Consider the following 21,029-nt stretch of genomic DNA (forward strand, 5'->3'; position numbering starts at 1 on the left):
CAACTCCTCAGATACTGAAGCAGTTAAGTCCAAATGCAGCAAGCCCTGGACAATATCCAGGCTTGGGCTGACAAGTGGCAAGTAACATTCGCACCACACAAGTGCCAGGCGCAATATGGCGCAAAACCCTGCCTTTGCAGACAACAGGTAGAACAATATTTTTCATGCCTGCTACCGTATATAGTGCAAATCTGTGACAATTCTGCCCATAATCAATAAGCAGCCAAATATGAACAAAATTTTATCCTCTAAAACAGAACAAGAAAACAATGGTTCCTTGTCTCGTGAGCAGTGAAAACACCAACCTTATGGGGAATGTCTTAAGAATCTTGAATTAATCATTGCTGTAATATATAATTTGTATTGCTCGTCTGGAATTAGCATTTTCAAGTTACCTTTAAGGAATACACCAATGAAACCCAAACCAGTCTAGAGACTAAGGACTGACAGCTTGTGTGATGGCAGCTTTCAGTCTCTGCTGGAGGTTATGCAATCTCTCAAGGAACAAATGAATAAGTAAATATCAACTTCCCCTTTATTTTGGATCCTTTTCGATGAGTATGTTGTTATTTAATGATCAAATGGTTGGCACATGCAGATCAAAAGAGGGAATTGGGCCTTGTTGAGCTAATTCAGTTACTAACTGCCTGAGGAATAAATCAGAGGCATAGGCTGGACAGACTGGGCTTGTTTCCACTGGAGTTTAGAAGAGTGAGGGGTGATTTGATTGAACTATACAAGATCCTGAACGGCCGTGACAAGGTAGATGTCAAAAGGATGTTTCCTTTTGGGGTGAGTCCAGAACTAGGGGGCACTGTTTTAAAATTAGGGGTCGCCCTTTTAGGACAGAGATGAGGAGAAATTTTTTCTCTCAGAGGGTTGTGCGACTTTGGAACTCTCTGCCTCAGAAGGTGGTGGAGGCGGGGTCATTGAATATTTTTAAGGCAGAGGTAGATAGATTCTTGTTAGGCAAGGGAATCAAAAGTTATCGGGGTTAGATGAAATGTGGAAATCAACACAAAAAAAGATCAGCCATGATCTTATTGAATGGCGGAGCAGGCTCGAGGGGCCGAATGGTCTACTCCTGTTCCTATTTCTTATGTTCTAATACTGATTTATTCTTCAGGCAGCTAGTACCTGCATTGGCTGAATCAGCAGGTTGTTAATTAAACACTAAGCAGATCTTTGAGAAAATTGGACTCGTCTGTGCTAAGGTAATTCCCGATAAAGGTACTCTCTCTTAGAAAACAAATGTGTTGTTAAGAGAGACTACATCTGTTCGCATGGGGAAAAAACAGATGAAACATGAATAGCGATTCAAAATCATGAAGAGAATCGTGGCAATTAATGCAGAAAGTTTGCGTGCAGAATTAGGAAAGGAAATCAGGGGATCCAGTGATATTAGTGTCCTTATATTGATACCTACAAGCAGCTATTTGAGTTAATTTACAGAAGAGACCACCAGTTAGTGTAAAGTATTAAGCCTTAGTTGAAACATTCAAAAATGACCCACTCATTTATAGGGAGCGCAGGGAACTGATGTGGTACCAAAACAGAAAGGTGAAGTGTCTACCAAAGTCGGAGGAATAAGCTAAAATTAAAATCAAGTGTTATTATGAAATATCAGCGAAGCTGTCACACATGTCATGAAAAGGATTTTGGGAATGAGATATGTCTTGAGGGTTGTGTCTCAGAACAAAATATCTCCAATTTTGAAGACGAAATAGTAGCACCCTGGAAAAACACAGCATAGATCTTACCACCCCATTCCTGTCCCCAGTCCACCCGAGCCATTTTTGAGGGTCTTTATCAGGACAATGCAAGCACTCATTGGTTTGTTTCAGGCAGGAGCCTACTTATAATATGCATATTGGAGTCCTACACTGATTGCAGGATCCTGATACAATTTTGGGACCATGGGTTGGGATAACTTATACTTTATGTGGATACCGGGGGATTGCGATGACCTTGTTGAGAAACCCAAACTATTTTGAGTGTAATGCTGCATTTCCATTTGATCACTAAGCAAGCACCTAACCATCAATCATTTCCATCAGAATGAAAGGGAAGTTCAACTGCTGATCTAAACATATTGCATTGGAGAGGGAGATGATTGGAAATGTGGCATAGGCAGCCAATCACCTGCATGCGAACACTAAATGGCTCAGGTATGATAACAGAAATGGGGCTGCTAGGAACATCAAAGAGCATGTTATTGGGATCTTGAACAAAGATCCCAGTGTAATGATCTGGGACCTCCCTACACTATGGCCCATTCAAAGTTGGTTGTATCAACGTAATTTTGCTGCATGTTGCACAACATGACGATACAAAGAGAATTGTTTTTGGTGGGCGTAGAGCATAAAAAGAAGAATGAAAGCAAAATACTGCAGATGCTGGAAATCTGGAATAAAAACAGAAAACGCTGGAAAAACTCAGCAGGTCTGGCAACATCTATGGAGAGAGAAGCAAAGTTCATGTTTCGAGTCCGTATGACTCTTCGTCAGCACTAAAGAGAAGTAGAAATGTGATGGATTTTATACTGTTTAAAAGGGTGTGGAGCAAGTGAAGCAATGTAGAAGGTCAGGGATAGGTGGGAGCAAAAGAGAGATTGACAAAGATGTCATGGACACGAGACAAAGGGAGTGTTAATGGTAGTGGTAAGAACTAAAGAAGGTGCTGATAGTGGCAGAATGTGATAATAGCAGAAAAAGGGTGAGCGATCAAAAGAAGGATGATCATCTGACAACATGGAAGAATTGTGTGAAGGCAAAGCAGAAAGAGGGCCAGCAGAACACACTGCAGCCAGAGATGTCAGAGAACAGTTGATATAAAGATGAAAGCAAAATACTGCGAATGCTGGAAATCTGAAATAAAAACAAAAAATGCTGGAAAAACTCAGCACGTCTGGCAGCTTCTGTGGAGAGAGAAGCAGAGTTAAGGGAATGTTAACTCTGTTTCTCTCTCCACAGATGCTGCCAGACCTGCTGAGTTTTTCCAGCATTCTCTGTTTGTATAACAGTTGATGTATAAAAGTGTTTTTTGGTGGTCTGCACATCCCCACCACCTGAAAAGTTACTCAAGGTCCCAATGTGCTAAATTCTTGTTATCCTCTTCACCACTCACTTAATTAGGCCTTAAAAAAAAATTGAAGACATTTTATATCAAGGACATAATGACAATGCAGACACAGAAGCTGCTATGAAAAGACACTGCAGACCAATTAATGGAATGCCAAACCCAATAATTGCCTTGCATTCACTCCTCATCCAAGGATCCAACTCAAGGTGGCGGAATTTTCCAGCCTTGTTGGCGTCGGACGTCATGGCAGGCCTGGGGGGGTGGGGGGGGAAAGGAGAACAATGTGGCAACAATGCCAAAATTCGGTTTCACGCTATCATGAAACCAGTTTGCGATCATCCACTCCACCCATCAATGGCGGGCCATGTTTCCTGCCACTGCACGTCAGGAACCTAATTTCAATAGTTTAGCGTCTCATTATAAGCCCTGCTCGCCGGAATCAGCCCCCCCATGCTGGATCATCCGGGCACATTGGCATACTTGCATGCCGACGTGTTTCACAAGTGTACATAAGTGACGTGCACCTGGCGAGCAGCACTTCACTCGGGACTTCGAGGTTTGTTTGCCTACCTTGCTTTGGGCAGCACTCAGAGTTATGAGCGGCAACTTCACAGGCAGCACCACATCACTCTTAGGGGGGCTCATGGGCAGGTCTCTACCTACCAGACCAGCTGTAAGGCAGGAGTGGCTTTTCAATGACTGCAGGGCTAGGACTTGCTTGGGGAAGGGGGAGAAGTGGCCTCAGGCAAGAGAAGAAGCTGCACGATGAGGGCTGTACTGGGGAAGGTGATATGCCAGATGTGTGTGGGGGCACATGTTGATCTGTGCAAGTGGCCTCAAGATGGTGAGGGCTGAGGAGGCAGTCTCCAAAGGAGATCAGGCCAGATGGAGATGTGAGGGTGTGTGAGAGAGTGAGTGGTGATGTCCCTAGAGCTGGTAGTGAGTGAGATGCCAGTGAATGTGTGACGGCCAGGCGAGTGTGTGAGTTTAGAGTGATAAGATGGTTGCTGTACCCTGGTGGCACAGATGAGATCATTCATCCGTTTTCTGCACTGGATGGCTGACCTTTTGTGCACAGCATTGGCACTGACCAACTCTGCCACCGCCTCCCAAGCTGGAATAGTGAGACTGATGGGCCTCCTGTAGCCAGAGCAGGGGGAGAGGACATCGCGGTGGGTCTCCACAGCAGCCAGAAGGCATCCCAGGGATGCATCACTGAATAGGGGGGCAGCCCTCTTCTTGGCTTTTGGGTCATGTCTTTACCAGAGCAGTCCTGGGCTCCAAGCATTGAGAAGTGTGCGCATGGCTGCAGTACAAATACGGTGCCCTGCGTGAGGAAGTAGCGAGGTAACGGCGTGGCGGGCAAATCGGAGGCCGCCTGTCAGCGAGATGGTATGTTACCTGTGGCTGCATAATTAATGAGGTGGGAATAGGACAATATGGTGCGAAAACCCGCCATTGTGGCTGGTGGGTAAAATTACTTTTTTTCCGCCCGCTACCGCACTTTGTGCAAATCTGGGATGATTCCGTCCAGAGTAACCCTTACTTTACTTTTTACCCTTTATGTTTCAGATCCACCCATGATTATAGGCAACTCCAATCAAAGCTCCTCGAACTGCTGTTCTCGTTGCATCCTGAGATCCGCACTCAGTGCCATGCACTCCACATGCATACCCTTGACCTCATCTTTCATCTCATCCAACGCCTTAACAAAAAGTTCTCTCTCCCTTTAATGGGTTAAGGATTGCAAGCCCCAACAACTCATGGCACCAATGCCTCTCCTGATCTCTCTTCCCCATCACTTCCATCTGACCTCATACTTTCTTATAATCTTAGCTCTGGTCATGTCTTCACAATGCCCTCTGACCTTCTCTCTGACGCTGAATGTTGTGTCCTTAGCAAAAGACTCAGCTTTATACCCTTGCGCCCCATCTCACTGAATTTTAAACTCAGCATGACTCTGAGCTCTTCATTTGCCTTTCCCTCTGTGCCCACTTCTTTCGCTAGGAGTCCTCCCCACAGACAGTGAACCCTTTTATCTGTCTCCAGCATTCTCCTTCCACCTGGACCCTTCCCTCTCTCTAGATTTTTTAATTGTCATATCAGCTGTTCTCATTGGTCTTCTTAATTTCTCTGCTTGCTTCATTCCCTCTGAACTTGCTGCATTCCATTCTCTCAGGTGCAACCCTAACATCATTATCAAACCTGACAACAAAGGTGATGCTATTGTTGTCTGGTGAACTATCCTGTACCTAGTGGAGGCTGAACGCTAACTCTGAAACACTTCCTCCTACCTCCTCCTTAACCATGACCCCCACCACCAAACATCAACCCATTCTTTCCAGAACTGTCACTGCCCTCATTTCCTGCAGAAATCTACCTCCACAGTTTCCAACTTCATAATCCCCCAACCCCAAATAGCCTGCTTCTACCTCTGTCCAAGATATACAAAGAGGACTTCCCTGGTAGACCTATTGTTTCAGCCTGTTCCTGCCCCACTGAACTGATTTATTTCTATCCTGACTCTATTTTTCCACTCCTTGTCCAGTGTCTCCCCAGAGACTAACTCTTTCGATGCTCTAATATAAAATAAAAACAGGAAATGCTGGAAAAACTCAGTGGGTCTGGAAGCATCTGTGGAGAGAGAAACAGAGTTAACTTTTCAATCTGTATGACTTCTTCAGACTAAAGAGAAGTAGAAATGTGATAGATTTTATACTGTTTAAGAGGGGATGGACTAGGTGGAGCAAGTTAGAGTGTAAGGGCTAGGTGGGTGTTAAGGAGAGACTGACAAAGATGGTATGGAGACAAGACAAAGGGAGTGTTAATAGTAGTGGTAAACACTAAAGAAGGTGCTGATAGTGGCATAAAGGTAAGATAGCAGAATGTGTTAATAGCAGAACAAGGATCAGCCCTCTATGAAAGCACAACATAGAAATAAGTGACAGATGGTCCTGTTGATTGTGTGTGGGGGGTGGTGGAACACTGGGGAAAAAGGATAAATAAATAAATGATAAGAATAAATAAAAGTTAAGAAGTAAAAATTAATATTAAAATTTTAAAAATATGATTGAAGAAGGGGATAAGATGGAGAAGAGAGTTCATGGTCTGAAATTCTTGAAATCAATGCTAAGTCCGGAAGGCTGTAAAGTGCCTAATCGGAAGATGAGGTGCCGTTCCTCCAGTTTGCATTGGCTTTCACTGGAACGCTGCAGCAGGCCAAGGATGGACATGTGGGCATGAGCCCTCTTCCACCTTGCTGAACTTGTAGTCTCATTGAACAACTTCTCCTTTAACTCATCTCACTTTCTTCAAATAAAAGGTGTTGCTACAGGTACCCACATGAGTCCTAGCTATGTCTAACTTTTTGTGGGATATGTGACCATTTCTTATTCTAGTCCTACTTGGGCATTCTCCGTCATTTGTTTTTCCGGCACATTGATGACGGTATTGGTGGCGTTTTTCACTCTTGCCTTAAAGTGGGAAACTTAATCAACTTTGCTTCCAATTTCTACCCTTGCCTCAACTTCACATCGTCCATCTCTGACTCTTCCCTTTCCTCAGTGTGCTGTCTCCATTTCTGGGGATAGGCTAACAAGTGACTTCCACAGCTACTGCAATTACACTTCCTCAAACCCTGTTTCCTGTAAGGACTCCATCCCGTTTTTCCAGATTCTGTTTCTGTTGCATCTGTTCTGCTGATGCAACTTTAGGGTTGCCCTTGTCCTCACCTTCCACTACACCAACCGCCATATTCAACAGATCATCTTCTGTCATTTCCGCTACCTCCAGTGTGATATGCTACCACTGAACACATTTTCCTCTCCCCTGTCAGCATTTCGAAGGTTCCGTTCCCTCTGCAACATCCTGTCCACTCCTCAGTCATACCTCCCACCAATACCCCATACCCTCCCACAGTATGTTTACATGCAAATGCCAGAGGTGCAACACCTGGTCTTTTACTTAGCCTCTCCTCATGGACAAGGTCCTAAACAATCCTTTCAGGTGAAACAGCAATTTACAAGTACTTCTCTCGATTTAACATACTGTATTCAGTGCTCAGAATGCTGTCTGCTCTACCTTAGGGAGATCAAATGTAGGCTGGCTGACCGCTCTGCATAGCGTCTTCATTCAGTCTGCAAGCATGATTCTGAGCTTCTAGTGACCTGCCATTTTAATTCTGTACCTTGCTGTCACTCTGACATCTCTGCCCTCGGCCTACTGCAATTTTCCAAGGAACTTCAATGCAAGTTCATGGAACAGCACCTCATCTTTCAACTGGGCAGTTTACAGCCTTCTGAACTCAACGCTGAGTTCAACAATTTCAAACCATAATCTCTAGTCCCATATTGTTTCCTTTTCTTTGCATGTTATGGTGTTAATCTTGTTTTTCTCTTGTTTTCAAGACAGCACCTGTTTGCTATTCTGCCATTCACACCTCCTCTGGACATGTCTTTTGTTTCTTTACACGTCCTATTACTACTCTCTTTGGCTCTGCCCCACCAACTCATTTGTCATTTAGTGTCTCCCATCTTTCATCCTATCACAGTCCTTGCCTTTGCAAGCTCCCCCATTTGACCTTCTTAAAATCTATTACATTTCTGACTTTTCCCAATTCTGAGGAAGGCTCTGTTTTTTTCTCTGCCAGACGCTGCCAGGCCTGCTGAATATTTTCAGCATTTTCTGAATATTTAAAGAGATGCACTCCTGCTGAGTATTTCTAGCAATACAACATTATTGCACTATGTAACAACTATGATGGTAGAAGCGAACTAGATGAACCCAGGTCTTTTAGGGATTCCTATGGTCATCATGGTCACACCTTTTGCAAACTTGAGTCTGTGAAGGCATGGCTGCAGACAAGAACACATTGGCTACTCCCAAGCAGCCTGGCACTATTGCCTATATTGGCTGAGGGGGTGTCGAGGGATATGCTGACATCCTGAGGGGGGGCAACACTATCACTCCGATGGGGCTATGGTTTATTTTCATTGAGAGCAGACTCCAGAAGATTTGGGGGAGGTGGGAGGGCTTCTGCTTGCATTGTACATGCTGAGAGAAATAAGAATCAAGCTGCAAGCAAGATGGGGAGGGAATGAACGGGAAACACATGTCAGGGCGTGAAGTGAGGAAGGAGACTTGAGAACGTTGATGATTCTGCAAAAGATACCAAGTGAGCAGAAAATGTTTCTGGTTGCTGATATGAAAGGAGCAAGGAAGGGGTGAGTGTGTATCTGACATGAGGATGAGAGTTGGTCTAGAGTCTCCTTGTGACGTGCAGTGAAGGACACAATGCAGAGGAGGGAATTGTTCTAGACTGGGCAAAAGGAACTGCTGTCATTTGTAATTGACAGATATGACAAAATGAGGAGCTGCTCTTGTGAAATTGTAAATTCTTCCTGTCCATCCAAGTCCTATGATGCTTCTAAAGCTAGCAATCTCTCTCCATGACTGCTGCACATCATGTTTATGGATCTTCCTTCCACTGATTAGAAACAGAACTTTGCCTCACCCCTTGCATGAGGCTTCAGAAAACTTTGGGGTTGTCTGCGACTCATTTTACTTTTGATTCCAGCTTTAAATACCTGCTTCCGCAGGCAGCCTGCAAGTTTCCCAAATTGTCCAAGTTTACTATTAGCTCACCAAATCTGAAACCCACCAGTCAAATTAAATGATCAAGTGGCCCATACCTAAAATTTTCTGTAGCAGGTGTTTCCCACCACCTAAAATTAAAATTAGGGCCCATGATGTAAGGTCCCGTCTCCAGTACATAGTGACACTAATTCAGGATATTAGCGCTGGGAATGTGCAAAGAGGAGTTGCAGAACCTGCCTAGTTCTTTAGCCACTGAATTCAGATGAGATAGGAGACAAGGAATTTAAATTCTGGTAATTTTAGGCAAAACATGATGCAAAATGGGGTCCCAAACATCGATGTCCACATGTAAAATCAACGTTTGACAGCTACCATTCTAATTCTCATAAGACTATAACAGAAGCAGGAGTAGGCCATTTGACCTATTGAACTTGCTCCGCCATTCAATAAGATCATGGCTGAGTTGAGTGTGGCTTTAACTCCACTTTCCTGCCTGCCCCCAACTCCTGCCACTCCCCGCACCCTCCCATAACCCTTGACTCCCCTGTCAATCAAAAATCTGTCTAACTCAGCTTTGAATATATTCACTGACCCAGTCTCCACTACTGTCTGTGGAAGAGAATTCCAAAGACTAAGACCCTCTGAGAGAAATTCCTCCACATCTCCATCTTAAATGGGAGACCCCTTATTTTTAAACTATGTCCCATTGTTCTAGATTCCCCCATGAGCAGAAACATCCTCTCAGCATCTACTCTGTCAAGCCCCCTCAGGATCTTATATGTTTCAATAAGATCACCTCTCATTCTTCTAAACTTCAATGAGTATAGGCCCAATCTGCTTAACCTTGCCTAATAAGACAAACCCCTCATCCCAGGAATCTCTGATCTTCTTCCAATGCAAGTATATACCTTCTTAAGTAAGGAGACCAAAACTATTCACACTACTCGAGGTGCAGGCTCACCAATGGCCTGTACAGTTGTAGCTAGACTTTGCTACATTTATACACCATCCCCCTTGTAATAAAGGCCAACATTCCATTTGCCTTCCTAATTGCATGGTGTACTTGAATGCTAACTTTTTGTGATTCATGTATGAGGACACCCAGATCCCTCTGTACCATAGTATTCTGCAATCTCTCTCCATTTAAATAACATTGTGCATTTCTATTCTTCCTGCCAGAGTGGACAGTCTCACATTTTCCCACATTATACTCCATCTGCCAAATTTTTGCCCAGACTTAACCCATCTAGATCCCTTTGCAGACTCTTTGCAGCCTCCTCACAACCTGCTTTCCTACCTATTTTTCATCACCAGTATCATCAGCAAATCTGGCTGCAATACGCTCAGTCCCTTCATCCAAGTCATTACTATAGAAAGTAAATAGTTGAGGCTCCAGCACTGATCCCTATGGCACTCCACTCATTAGTTTGCCAACCTAAAAGGGATTTGATTTATCTGACTCTGTTTCCTGTTAGTTAGCCAATCCTCTATCCACGCTAATATATCAGCTCCAACATCATATGTTCTTATCCTATGTAGGTCTTATCTCTTGTCTTATCTTGTGTAGTAACCTTTCATGTGGCACCTTATCAAATGCTTTTTGGAAATCTAAATACACATACATCTACTGGTTCCTCTTTATCCACCGTTTGTTAAATCTTCAAAGAACTCTAATAAATTTGTCAAACAAGATTTCCCTTTCACAAAACCATGTTTACTCTGCCTGATTGTATTATGATTTTCAAAATGTCTTGCTATTACCTCCTTAATAATTTTTTCTTCTCTGAAAATGTTGGCCTGCATTCAACTACAAAGTGCTTCACAGGGGTAGCTCAGATCTCCTTTAAACTTTCCCTTCCCTTCGTAAGGAGGTAGATCAACTTTCTTTGGTAGCTCTCTGTGCCATCTTATTACACCTGGTTGCTCTGACTACTTCACTTCCAACATTAGAAACATGGATGATGCGTGAAATGTGACATACAAGAATGAAGTGTCATCCATTTATTACAGGACCATCTATATGAAGTGCTGTCACCAATTAATTAGATTTATAACTCTTGCAGTAAATCTATTGGTCAGCTGGTCTGAGGTTTGCAGGTTGGTAGGACTACATTTGAATGAGTAAAGCCAGAAAAAAAATCAGAAAGTTCACTTACATAGAAAAGATAAGACACAAAAATATTTTACATGAAATAAGTTCGGCATGGACTAAGTACGTGTCCAAACGAGCTTTTCTTTGATTTACACACAACTTTTACATCTCTCATTCCCCAGACTTTAAAACACACACACATTTTGATAAGGTTTAGAGTATTTTAATTCTGACCAAGGTGTGCTGACAGCTTGCCAAAGGAATATCTGATTGTGATAAGCTTTAGAATTGAAATATATCCAGTGAAACTACTTTTAAAGCTACAAGCCCTGATAATGAATATTCTTATAATTGCTAACAGTGTTAGCACTGTCTAATCACATATAGCAATCTTGAAGCCCTGGTCACATTGTTTTCTGGGAGTTGGAAACAACTGGTTGAACTCACCCCATAATCCATTCTGAGACAACTTTTCCAAAAGTACTCAATGCTGATATGATAAACTGGCAATTGTGACACTGGACGAGCAGCCCAGAGGTTGAGAGTTCAAATCCTACCACAGAAACTGGGAAAACTGAAAGATATCTGTTAACTTGTGAGCAATAAGAAGGAATCTGACACCCCCACCAGATCTGACATACATATGTGACTCCAGTCCTGCACCACGTGGTTGACTTAATGGGCCAGATTTTTGTGGGCACTTAAAAACGGTGGGCAAGACCTGGATGCTTAAGTGCCAGCCCCATTTCTGACAGATCCAATTTTTGTCGGGAGGGGGTAGGTGGCAGGGCACGATTCACACAGGAAGAAAACCTGAACTCAGCAGGGCCATTTGAACTTCGTGTGGAGTTCAAATAGACCCTATTTTGTTAGTCCAAGGGCCTTAATCAGTTGTGTGGGAGTCATGAATTGGCGGAGTAGATATAAATGCTCTTGATAGGTGGATAGTCTGTTTAAGTGTGATAATCTGAAGTTTTGTAAATTCCCTATTCTTTAAACTTAGGGGAAAAAAAGCTTAAACTGTCAATGACAGTTTAAAAAAAAGCTACCATCCACTGGACTGCTTGATTGACAGGCTATCTGGGATAGGTTAGAAAAAAACATTATCATCTGTTCATGCAGTTTCAATAGAGTTCTTTGTTGTCATTTCCCAAGGGCTATTTTTATGTCAGTATATATGCTTGGCTGACTTTCAAAAGCTATATCAACTGGGAGTTCTGAGTTCATAGTTTGTTTGACAGTTTAAAGGGGCTATTAAAGGATTAGCTCTCTTTGATGTTGGGTCTGAATAGGAGTTTGTTTGCTTTTATAAAAGACTGAAGGATTGAGGAGATTTAAGAACTTTGAATGGGTTTCACGAATGGAGTTCTTTTTCACTATCAAGTGTGCATAAGTGAGACCTGTATTAGATTTTTAAAAGGGCGGAATTTTCTGTGCGCATTGGGCGTCATGGCTGGCGTGAGCGGACAATATGGCAGGAAGGCCAAAAATCGGTTTCACGCCATTCTCACACCAGTTTGCAATCATCTGCTCCACCTATCAATGGCGGGCCGCATTTCCTGCCACCACATGTTGGGAACTGCATTTTACTATATCTGCATTTCATTATATGCCCTGTGTGCCAGAAACATCCCCTCATGTCAAATCTACCGCCCATGTTGGCAGGAAAACAGGCGGGTGCAGAACACGTCTTGACAAGTATGACATGCAGAAGTTGGGACTTACCATCAGGGCCTTGCTTACATTGTGTACATCTGAGGAGCAGAAGATGCCGTAGCCATACAGCAACCGGACCCCAGAGGAATGTGCATCGCATGATGTGTGGATTTATATGGACATGGTTTCGCTGCAAAGCAGCTCACAGAAGGTGGCAGGTCACCGTTGAGGGTCTGCTTTGGGATATCAGTATCTTGGCCTTGGTCTGCTACAGATGATCATCGAGAGGCTGGAGAGGGAGCTGTAGGTTTGACAGGGAGAGGAATGTATACTGGGGGAGGGTGGGAGAGTAAGGGCTAGTTTTGATAGGGGGAGGAAGGTGCACGGGGGTGGGGGGTGAGGTTGGGAGTGGGAGGAACGATGGTATTGGGGGTGTGAGGTTGGGGGGGGGAGGATGATGCAACGGGGGAGAATGCAGCAAATGGGGAGGTAGGTGTAAGAAGGCAGGAAGGTATAAGGGAAGGAGTTCAGAGGGGGGAAAGAATTTGGAGGGGGAAGGACTTTGGGTGGAGGAATGAGACGTTCTGCTGGACCTGGCTCAATCCTGCCCCCACCTGCCTGGAGCGAAAATTGGTCTAACAAGTCCCTTTAAACTGAGACGGGTCTACAAAGTCAGGAAATTTGCCAACTCGAGCTGCCTACCTCAGTAACAAAAATCCAGCCCGATGCCTTTAAGGCAACTAGAAATGGGCAATCAACACTGCCATGCTAATGACTATCGATGGCCATGCTTTCAGCCACCTGCTCCCATTCTCTGGAAGTCCCTTCCTAAATTTCTCTGCCTTTCCACCTCCTTGTCCTCCATTACGAGCTTCTTTAAAATCTACTGCTTTGACCAAGCTTTTGGTTACCCCTGCTAATACATCCTTCCTTCGCTTGTGTCAATTTTTAATTGTTTGTACCTGGAAGTGTCTTGGAATTATTTTCTGCATTAAAAGCACTAAATGAATGCAAAGTTTTATATATCAAGGCTAATAAATAATGAAGAAAAGGTTTTATATTTTTTTCTATAAATGAGTGATTCTTACTGTGAGGTTTTCTTACCTGGCTTTCATAGTTGGCCTTGAGAGATCCCAGATGTTTGAGGAAGCGCATTCCAAGCCCACACCACTGCTCTGCCTCAGTGTATTTCCCCAAACTGTACAAGGAAGCCCCTGTGTTCCAAGCTCGAGTCATCAGCCACAGGATCTCCACCTCTGGGTATTCCTCTTGCTACAGACAGAAAAGCATAGTCTAAGACATAGTGAGGCAAAAATTGCTCAGCTAGACCTCATGTTCCTCAACCCTTAAAGTGCAAGTTGAGCAGAATGTAGCTTTGCTTTATGCCTAATTGCCCTTGATAAGGTAGTGGTGTGCTGCCCTCTTAAACTACTGCAGTCCATGTACTGTAGGTTGTCCTATTATGAGAGGCTGAGTAAATTGGACCTATACTCACAGGTGCTTAGAAGAATGAGAGCTGCCCTCATTGAAAGATACAAAATTCTTAAAGGACTTGATAGGTAAAGCTGGAGAGGTTGTTACCCTAGCTGGGGAATCTAGAATACAGGGGCATAGCCTCGGAATAATCTTTTAGAACTGAGGTGAGGAGAAATTTCTTCACTCAAAGGGTTGTGAATCTTTGGAATTCTCTACCCAGAGGACTGTGGATACTCCATTGTTGAATATATTTAAGGCTGAGATAGACAGATTTTTGGCCTCTCAAGGAATTGAGGGAGCTGGGGAAGTAGGCAAGAAGGTGGAGTTAAGGCCGATGATCATACTGAATGGCAGAACATGCTTGATGGGCTATATGGTCTACTCCTTCTTCTATTTCTTATCCTATGTTCTTAAGTATTCCCACAGTGCTGTTAGGGAGGGAGTTCCAGGCTTATGACACAGTGACAGTGAAGGACAGTGATGGTGTTTGACTTCCAGCAGAGCTTGCAGGTTATGGTGCTCACGTCTGCGGCCCTTGTCCTTCTAGGTGGTAGAGGTTGCGGTTTGGAAAGCGGTGTCAAAGTATCTTTGTTAAATTCCTGTAGTGTATTTTGTAGATGGTACACACTACTGCCCCTGTGCGCCGGTTGTGGAGGGAATGAGTGTTTAAGGTGTAGGCCAAACAAATGCGCTGCTTTGTTCTGGATGGCATTGAGCTCCTTGACTGCTGTTAGAGCTACACATCCAGGCAAGTGGACAGTATCCCATCACACTCCTGACTTGTGCCGTGTAGATATTGGACAGGTTTTGGGGAGTCGGGATGAGTTATTTGCCACAGGATTCCTAGCCTCTGACATGTTCTTGTTGCCACAATATTTATATGGCTGTTCCAGTTCAGTTCTGGTCAATGGTAAACCCCAAGAAGTTGATGGTTGTGCTGTTGAATATCAAGGGGAGGTGGTTAGATACTCTCTTGTTGGAGATGGTCATTGCTTGGCACTTGTGGACACTCTTCCTGAATAGAACCATACATGCCCATATTTCCACCTTCAGGTCATTTAATTATTGTGGGCTAATCATTTCTTCTGTTTGCAACTTTGGGCACATCCAATCAAGAGGGGAAGTCTGAGGTCTACTGCAGGCCTCCAAGATCTGTAGAAGTTTAAAGGCTTTGTGAGGTTTGGTAGCATGCTTGTTGTTGGAAGTGTGGCTCTATGTCTTAAAATCTCAAAGCTGCACCTACTACATTGTTCCTTAATTTCTAACAAGCATTCTCCTTTATTGCTCTCAACCTCACCTGAACAGCCATGAATATTACCCCTGAGCTCCTCAACTGTATATGCACTTTTCCCAACTTAATGAATGCCGACAAGACAAACGACTGCTTAGGACCCATTGATACAGACTATGACTCGATGTAAAATCTCGGTTAAAGAAGTCCATCAGCAGAGTGCCCTGGCCATTGTATCCTGTATCTCAGTTAGGTGGTAAGGCGGCATTGCACAGTTGCAAGTAGTGGATTCCTTCATAGATGCCCCCAATCTATACAGAGCTTGGTGCTTTGCGTGAAACTGTAGGAATGAGTGAACCAGAATGCTAGTCAGAGCTGACACGGATCCCTAGGGGGAGCCTCTAGGATCAGAAAACAAAACAACTGGTACTATACTGTCAGTACAAGATCATACACAAACAACTGGGGCTGTTTTGCCAGTGCTCTGTACCTGTACATGTTTATTTCCCAGATGCATCAAGTCGGAACAATCAAAAGTTTCTCCTAATTTGAGGCTATAATTCAGTTTCACTACATTAGTACTAGCAACAAATCATGACAATAGAGGCAGCGAACTGGTCAAATGTATCATTCAAAATAGGATCCATCCAGAATTCGTTACTCTGATAAAGTTTCAAGCATACAGGAAAGATTTTACTTTTTTTTTTAACTCCCCTAGAATCTCACTCTTCCCTCACTCACCAAACTCTCCATAATGATGAGTGCTTCCTCATAGTAAGACCAGACTTCCTCCAGGACCCGAGGTTCAATTTCAGTTACTCCTGTGGGGAGTGAGATCTGGATCAGGCTGTGTAGCAACTTGCTGTGGGAAAAAAAAATGCAAGTCCTTAATAACTATCCTCTAAACATTAAAATAAGGTTTCAACTCCATCCTGGCAACAGACAAATCGTCTTTAAAAATTATCTTTACATTTCCGTTAATAAAAACTGAAAATTCTGTAAGAATTTAGCAGGTCAGGTCTGCCGAGAGAGAAACAGAGTTAATGTTTCAGTTTGATGACCTTTCGTCAGAAGTACTTTGGGTACAGATTTGAGGTTGTAAACATGGTAACATGAGTTCTTAGTGGTTATTGTCTCAAATGCCCACAAAAAAAATTGGAGCTGAATTATCCTCCCAAACAAGCACCTTGAAGTCCCATCAAGAACACGACCTGTCTCAAGATTAGGGTTGAAGTAGTATGGCAAACTTATAACGCATATCCCCCGACCATCGTCTCAATCCCACCCTAAATAATTACTGCCAGGAATGTATTTCTGAGTCAGGTATCACATTGATGAAGCCATTTTGCATGCTGTTACAATTGGTATTACTTTACCTGCCTGTAGATAACTTTAGTACTTTGGGATGTAACAGGTTTTAAGCCTGACAGAGATGGCAGGGATGGCGGGGGGTTGGGGGGTGTGGTGTGGAGAACAAGACTTGCGATTATGTGGTGGATAGAGAGCTTAGGTACAAGAAGGATGATTATGCAAGACAAAAGGAGCTGGTAAAGAGAAAAAATAAAGAAAGAAAGGATGAGTTCAGAAGATGTGTAAAATGGGAAAGCAGAATCAAATCTGTGCAAGGCACAAATCAGGAGTGTGATGGAATACTCCCCACTTGCCTGGAAGAGTGCAGTTCCAACAACACTCAAGGAGCTCAACACCATCCAGGACAAAACAGCCCGCTTGATCGGCACCCTATCCACCAACTTAAAGATTCATTCCTTCCACCACCGGAGCACAATGGCAACAGTGTGAACCATCTACAAGATACACCCAACAACTTGTCAAGGCTCCGACAGCAGCACCTTTCAAGCCCGTGACCTCTATCACCTAGAAGGATGAGGACAGCAAGTTCCCCTCCAAGCCACACACCATCCTGTCTTGGGACAATATCACCCGTTCCTTCACTGTCGCTGGATCAAATTCCTGAAGCTCTGTTCCTAACAGCATTACCTACACCAGATGGGACAGCAGTGGTTGAAGAAGGTAGCTCACTATCACCTTCTCAAGGGCAATTAGCGATGGGCAACAAATGCTGGCCTTGCCAGCGGCACACACAGCCCATGACAGGATAACAAAAAGCAGTTGAAGGCCCTGTCAACAATGGAGGATGCAAAGCCTTAGATGAGGAAAAAGAAAGACATAGTGGAAACGCTACAATCATAAAATGGTTACAGCAGAGAAGGCAGCCATTCGACCTGTCAAGTCTGTGCTGGTTCTCTGATGAAACTATTTACCTAGAGCCACTTCCCCTCCTTGTCCCTGTAGCCCTTCCTTTTCAAATAACCCAGTTCTCTTGAATGCCTTGATTGAACCTACCTCCACCACACACTAGAGTGGTGTCCAGAACTGGTTGCAAAGACTCCAGTTGAGGCCAAACCAGCGTTTCATACAAGTTTAACCTAACTTCCTTGCTTTTGTACTGTACGACTCTGTTGATAAAGTTCATGATGCCATTTGTTTTATTAATAGCTCTCTCAATCTGGCTTGCCACTTTCAATGATTAATGCACATATGCACCCAGGTCTCTCTGCTGCAACATCCCCATGAGAATTGTACTCTTTATTTTATACTGCCTCTCTGCGTTCTTCCTACCAAACTGAATCACCTCACATTTCTCTACATTAAATTTCATCTGTCACTTGTCTGCCTATCCCACCAACCTGTCTATATACTTTTGAAGTTCTACACGATCTTCCTCACAGTTCATAACATTTCCAAGTTTTGTATCATCTGTAAATTTGGAAATTGTGCCCAGTACACCAAAGTCTAAGTCATTAATATGTATCAGGAAGAGCAGATGTCTTAACACCTACTCCAGGGGAATTCTATCATAAATTTTCCTACAGACCAAAAAACAACAGTTAACCACTACATTTTCTTTTCTGTCACTCAGCCAATTTTGTATCCATGTTGCTAATATCCCTTATATTCTATGAGCTCAACTTTGCTCAAGTCTGCTGTGTAGCACTTTATCTAATGCCTTTTGGAAGTCCACATACATCACATCAATAGCATTACCCTCATCAACTCTCTGTTACCTCATCAAAGAATACAAGCAAGATAAATTCCTGCTGGTTTTCCTTAATTAACCCACTATTTGCCCAAACGAGTATTAATTTTGTCCCAAATTATCGCTCCTGTTAGTATCTTTGGATGCATTTCATCCGGTCCTGGTACCTTATCAACTTAGACAGACAGCCTGTCCAATACCTCCTCCTTATTAAATTTAAACCTTTCAAGTGTCTAAACTACTCCCTCTTTCACCATGACCTGTGCAGCATCCTCTTCAATTGGTAAAGACAGGTGCAAAGTATTAAATTAATACCTCAGCCGTGCCCCCTGCCTCCATGTGTAAATTCCCTTCTTGAGCCCTAATTAACTGCACTCTTCCTTTTACTATTTATATGCCTGTGGAAGATTTTTGGATTCCCTTTTATGTTAGCTGTCAGTCTCATCCCATGCTCTCAGTTTCCCTTATTTGCTTTTTCAACTCCCCTCTAAACCTTCTATATTCAGCCTGGATCTCAGTTGCATTAACCACCTGACATCCGTCATAAGCACACATTTTCTTCTTCATCTTAATCTCCATCTCTTTTGTCATTTAGGGAGCTCGGGATTTGCTTGCCGCACCTTTCCCCTTCCTGGGAACATACCTTGATTGTGCCTGAACTATCTCTTCTTTAAATTAGCCCATAGTTCAGTTATAGCCTTGCCTGCCAACTTTTGATTCCAATTCATCTGGGCCAGATCCATTCTTACCCAATTGAAGTTCTTTCCCCGAGTTAATTATTCTTACTTTGTATTGTTCCGTGTCCCTTTCTACAGTCGACCTAAGTCTTATGTTTCAATGATCAATGCCTCCTAAATGGTCCCCTACTGACACTTGATCCACTCGGCCCACCTCATTCCCAAGAATCAGATCCAGCAATGTGTTCCTTCTCCTGAACACGGTCTAGGAACTCTTGCCCCTCTCTGCCCTTTACACTACTATTGTCCCAATGTATATTCAGGTAATTAAAGTCCCCATGATAACTACTATATAATTCTTGCACCTCTCAGTAATGCCTTTGCAATTATTTCCTCTATATCTTTCCCAGTGGTTGGTGACCTATAGCCTACACTGAGCAATGTAATTGCATGTTTTTTGCTTTTTTGTTCCTTAGCTCGAGCCAAATAGATTCTGTCCTTGACCCCTCTGGTAGATCTTCTCTCTCCAGCACTGCAATGTTCTCCTTATTCAATACTTCCATCCCTTCCCCTTTCCTTCCTTTCCAATCTTTCCTGAACACCTTATATCAAGGAATATTTAATATCTAGCCCTGCCCTCCTTTGAGCCAGGTCTCTGTTATCCGCTGTACATCATATTTCCACATGGCTATCTGTGCCTACAACTCACCAATCTTATTTACAACACACTATGCATTCACATACATGCACAGTACCCCTAATTTAGATTTTATTACTTTCTCCCTTAACTGAACCCGCCCACGACTGTACTTATTCTTATTCTGGTGCGATCTGTCTCTCCTAGTACTCTGTGCTCCTTGGTACTCCTCTTTAGTATTACCTCCTGGTTCCCACACTCCTGCCAAGTTAATAAAAACCCTTCCTAATAACACTAGTAAATCACCCTGCAAGGAAATTGGTCCCAGCTCTGTTTAGCCGACTTGGCTGCGCGCCCACCGAACTGAAAATCTAAATGACGTGTGGTGACACCGGGACACCCGCCCAACGTCACCGCGCATCATTTTACGCATCGGGGAGCAGGCCCCACCCCCCCCGCTGGGAAAATGCTGCCCATGGAATCTATATTAACAGAGAGAATAGAAGAACATCAAAAAATGAAAAATATAACAATGAATAGTCAGTATGGATTTCAGGAGGGAAAATCTTACTTGTCCAACATTATCGAATTTTTTGAGAAGCTGACAGAGGGTAGGCAATGGTAATATCGTAGGTGTAATTTATCTAGATTTCCAAAAAGCCTTCAATAAGGTGCCCCATAATAGACCAATAAAAAAGATTAGAGAATGCAGAGTAAGGAGACAAGTGACAGAATGGATTGCTAGCTGGCTTCAAGACAGAAATCTTGGAACTCCCTCCCTAACAGCACTGTGGGTGTACCTGCATCACATGGATTGCAGTGGTTCAAGAAAGCAGCAACACCTTCTCAAGGGCAATTAGGGATGGGCAATAAATGCTGGCCTAGCCAGAAATGCCCACATCCCATAAATGAATTTTAAAAATGAAAGCAGGAAGTGGGAGTAAAGAGTAGTTATTCACAACGGCAGAGGATTGTGGTGGTGTTGCACAAGCACCAGAGCTGGGACCACTGCTGCACATAATTTACTTTAATGATTTGGACTTAAGAATCAAAAAATACATTTTCTAAATTTGCAGGCGACACCAAATTGTGGTGTGGGGGGAAGGAACAGTTAATATTGGGGAGGACTGCAACAAATCACAGGACATTAATAAACTTTCAGAATGAGCAATAATTGGCAAATGAAGTTCAACACAGCTAAAAGTGAGGTAGTACAGTTTGGTAGGAAGAATAGGGAGGTCACTTGTAACTTGGAAGGTGCGATTCTAGGCGGAATGGAAGAACAAAGGGACCTCAGAAGACAAAAACACCAATCACTCAATTGTTAGCAAGGCAATGAAAAAAAGCAAAAAAAGCAAACCACCCATAAAGGATACAACTGAAATGTTGGAAAGTTGTGCTAAACTTGTATCAAACCTTGGCAAGACTACACATTTTTTTTATTCATTCACGGGATGTGGGCTTCGCTGGCTGGGCCAGCATTTATTGCCCATTCCTAGTTGCCCTTGAGAAGTTGATGGTGAGTG

General features: G+C 43.3%; 1 protein-coding gene across 1 annotated transcript in view; it reads right to left on the minus strand.

Annotated features, from left to right (window-relative positions):
• Positions 1-1,517: 1,517 nt before the first annotated feature.
• tex11 (testis expressed 11) overlaps positions 1,518-21,029 on the minus strand; it is a 201,773-nt gene continuing 182,261 nt past the window's right edge. Inside the window, exons 28-30 of the mRNA XM_078546158.1 lie at positions 15,873-15,993; positions 13,513-13,696; positions 1,518-1,591 (exon numbers count right to left, since the gene is read on the minus strand). Of these exons, the coding sequence (XP_078402284.1) occupies positions 1,518-1,591; positions 13,513-13,696; positions 15,873-15,993 (379 nt within the window). The remainder of the gene's footprint in view (positions 1,592-13,512; positions 13,697-15,872; positions 15,994-21,029) is intronic.

Source organism: Cetorhinus maximus, chromosome 8 (assembly GCF_964194155.1).
Source record: "Cetorhinus maximus chromosome 8, sCetMax3.hap1.1, whole genome shotgun sequence".
NCBI classification, from domain to species: domain Eukaryota; kingdom Metazoa; phylum Chordata; class Chondrichthyes; order Lamniformes; family Cetorhinidae; genus Cetorhinus; species Cetorhinus maximus.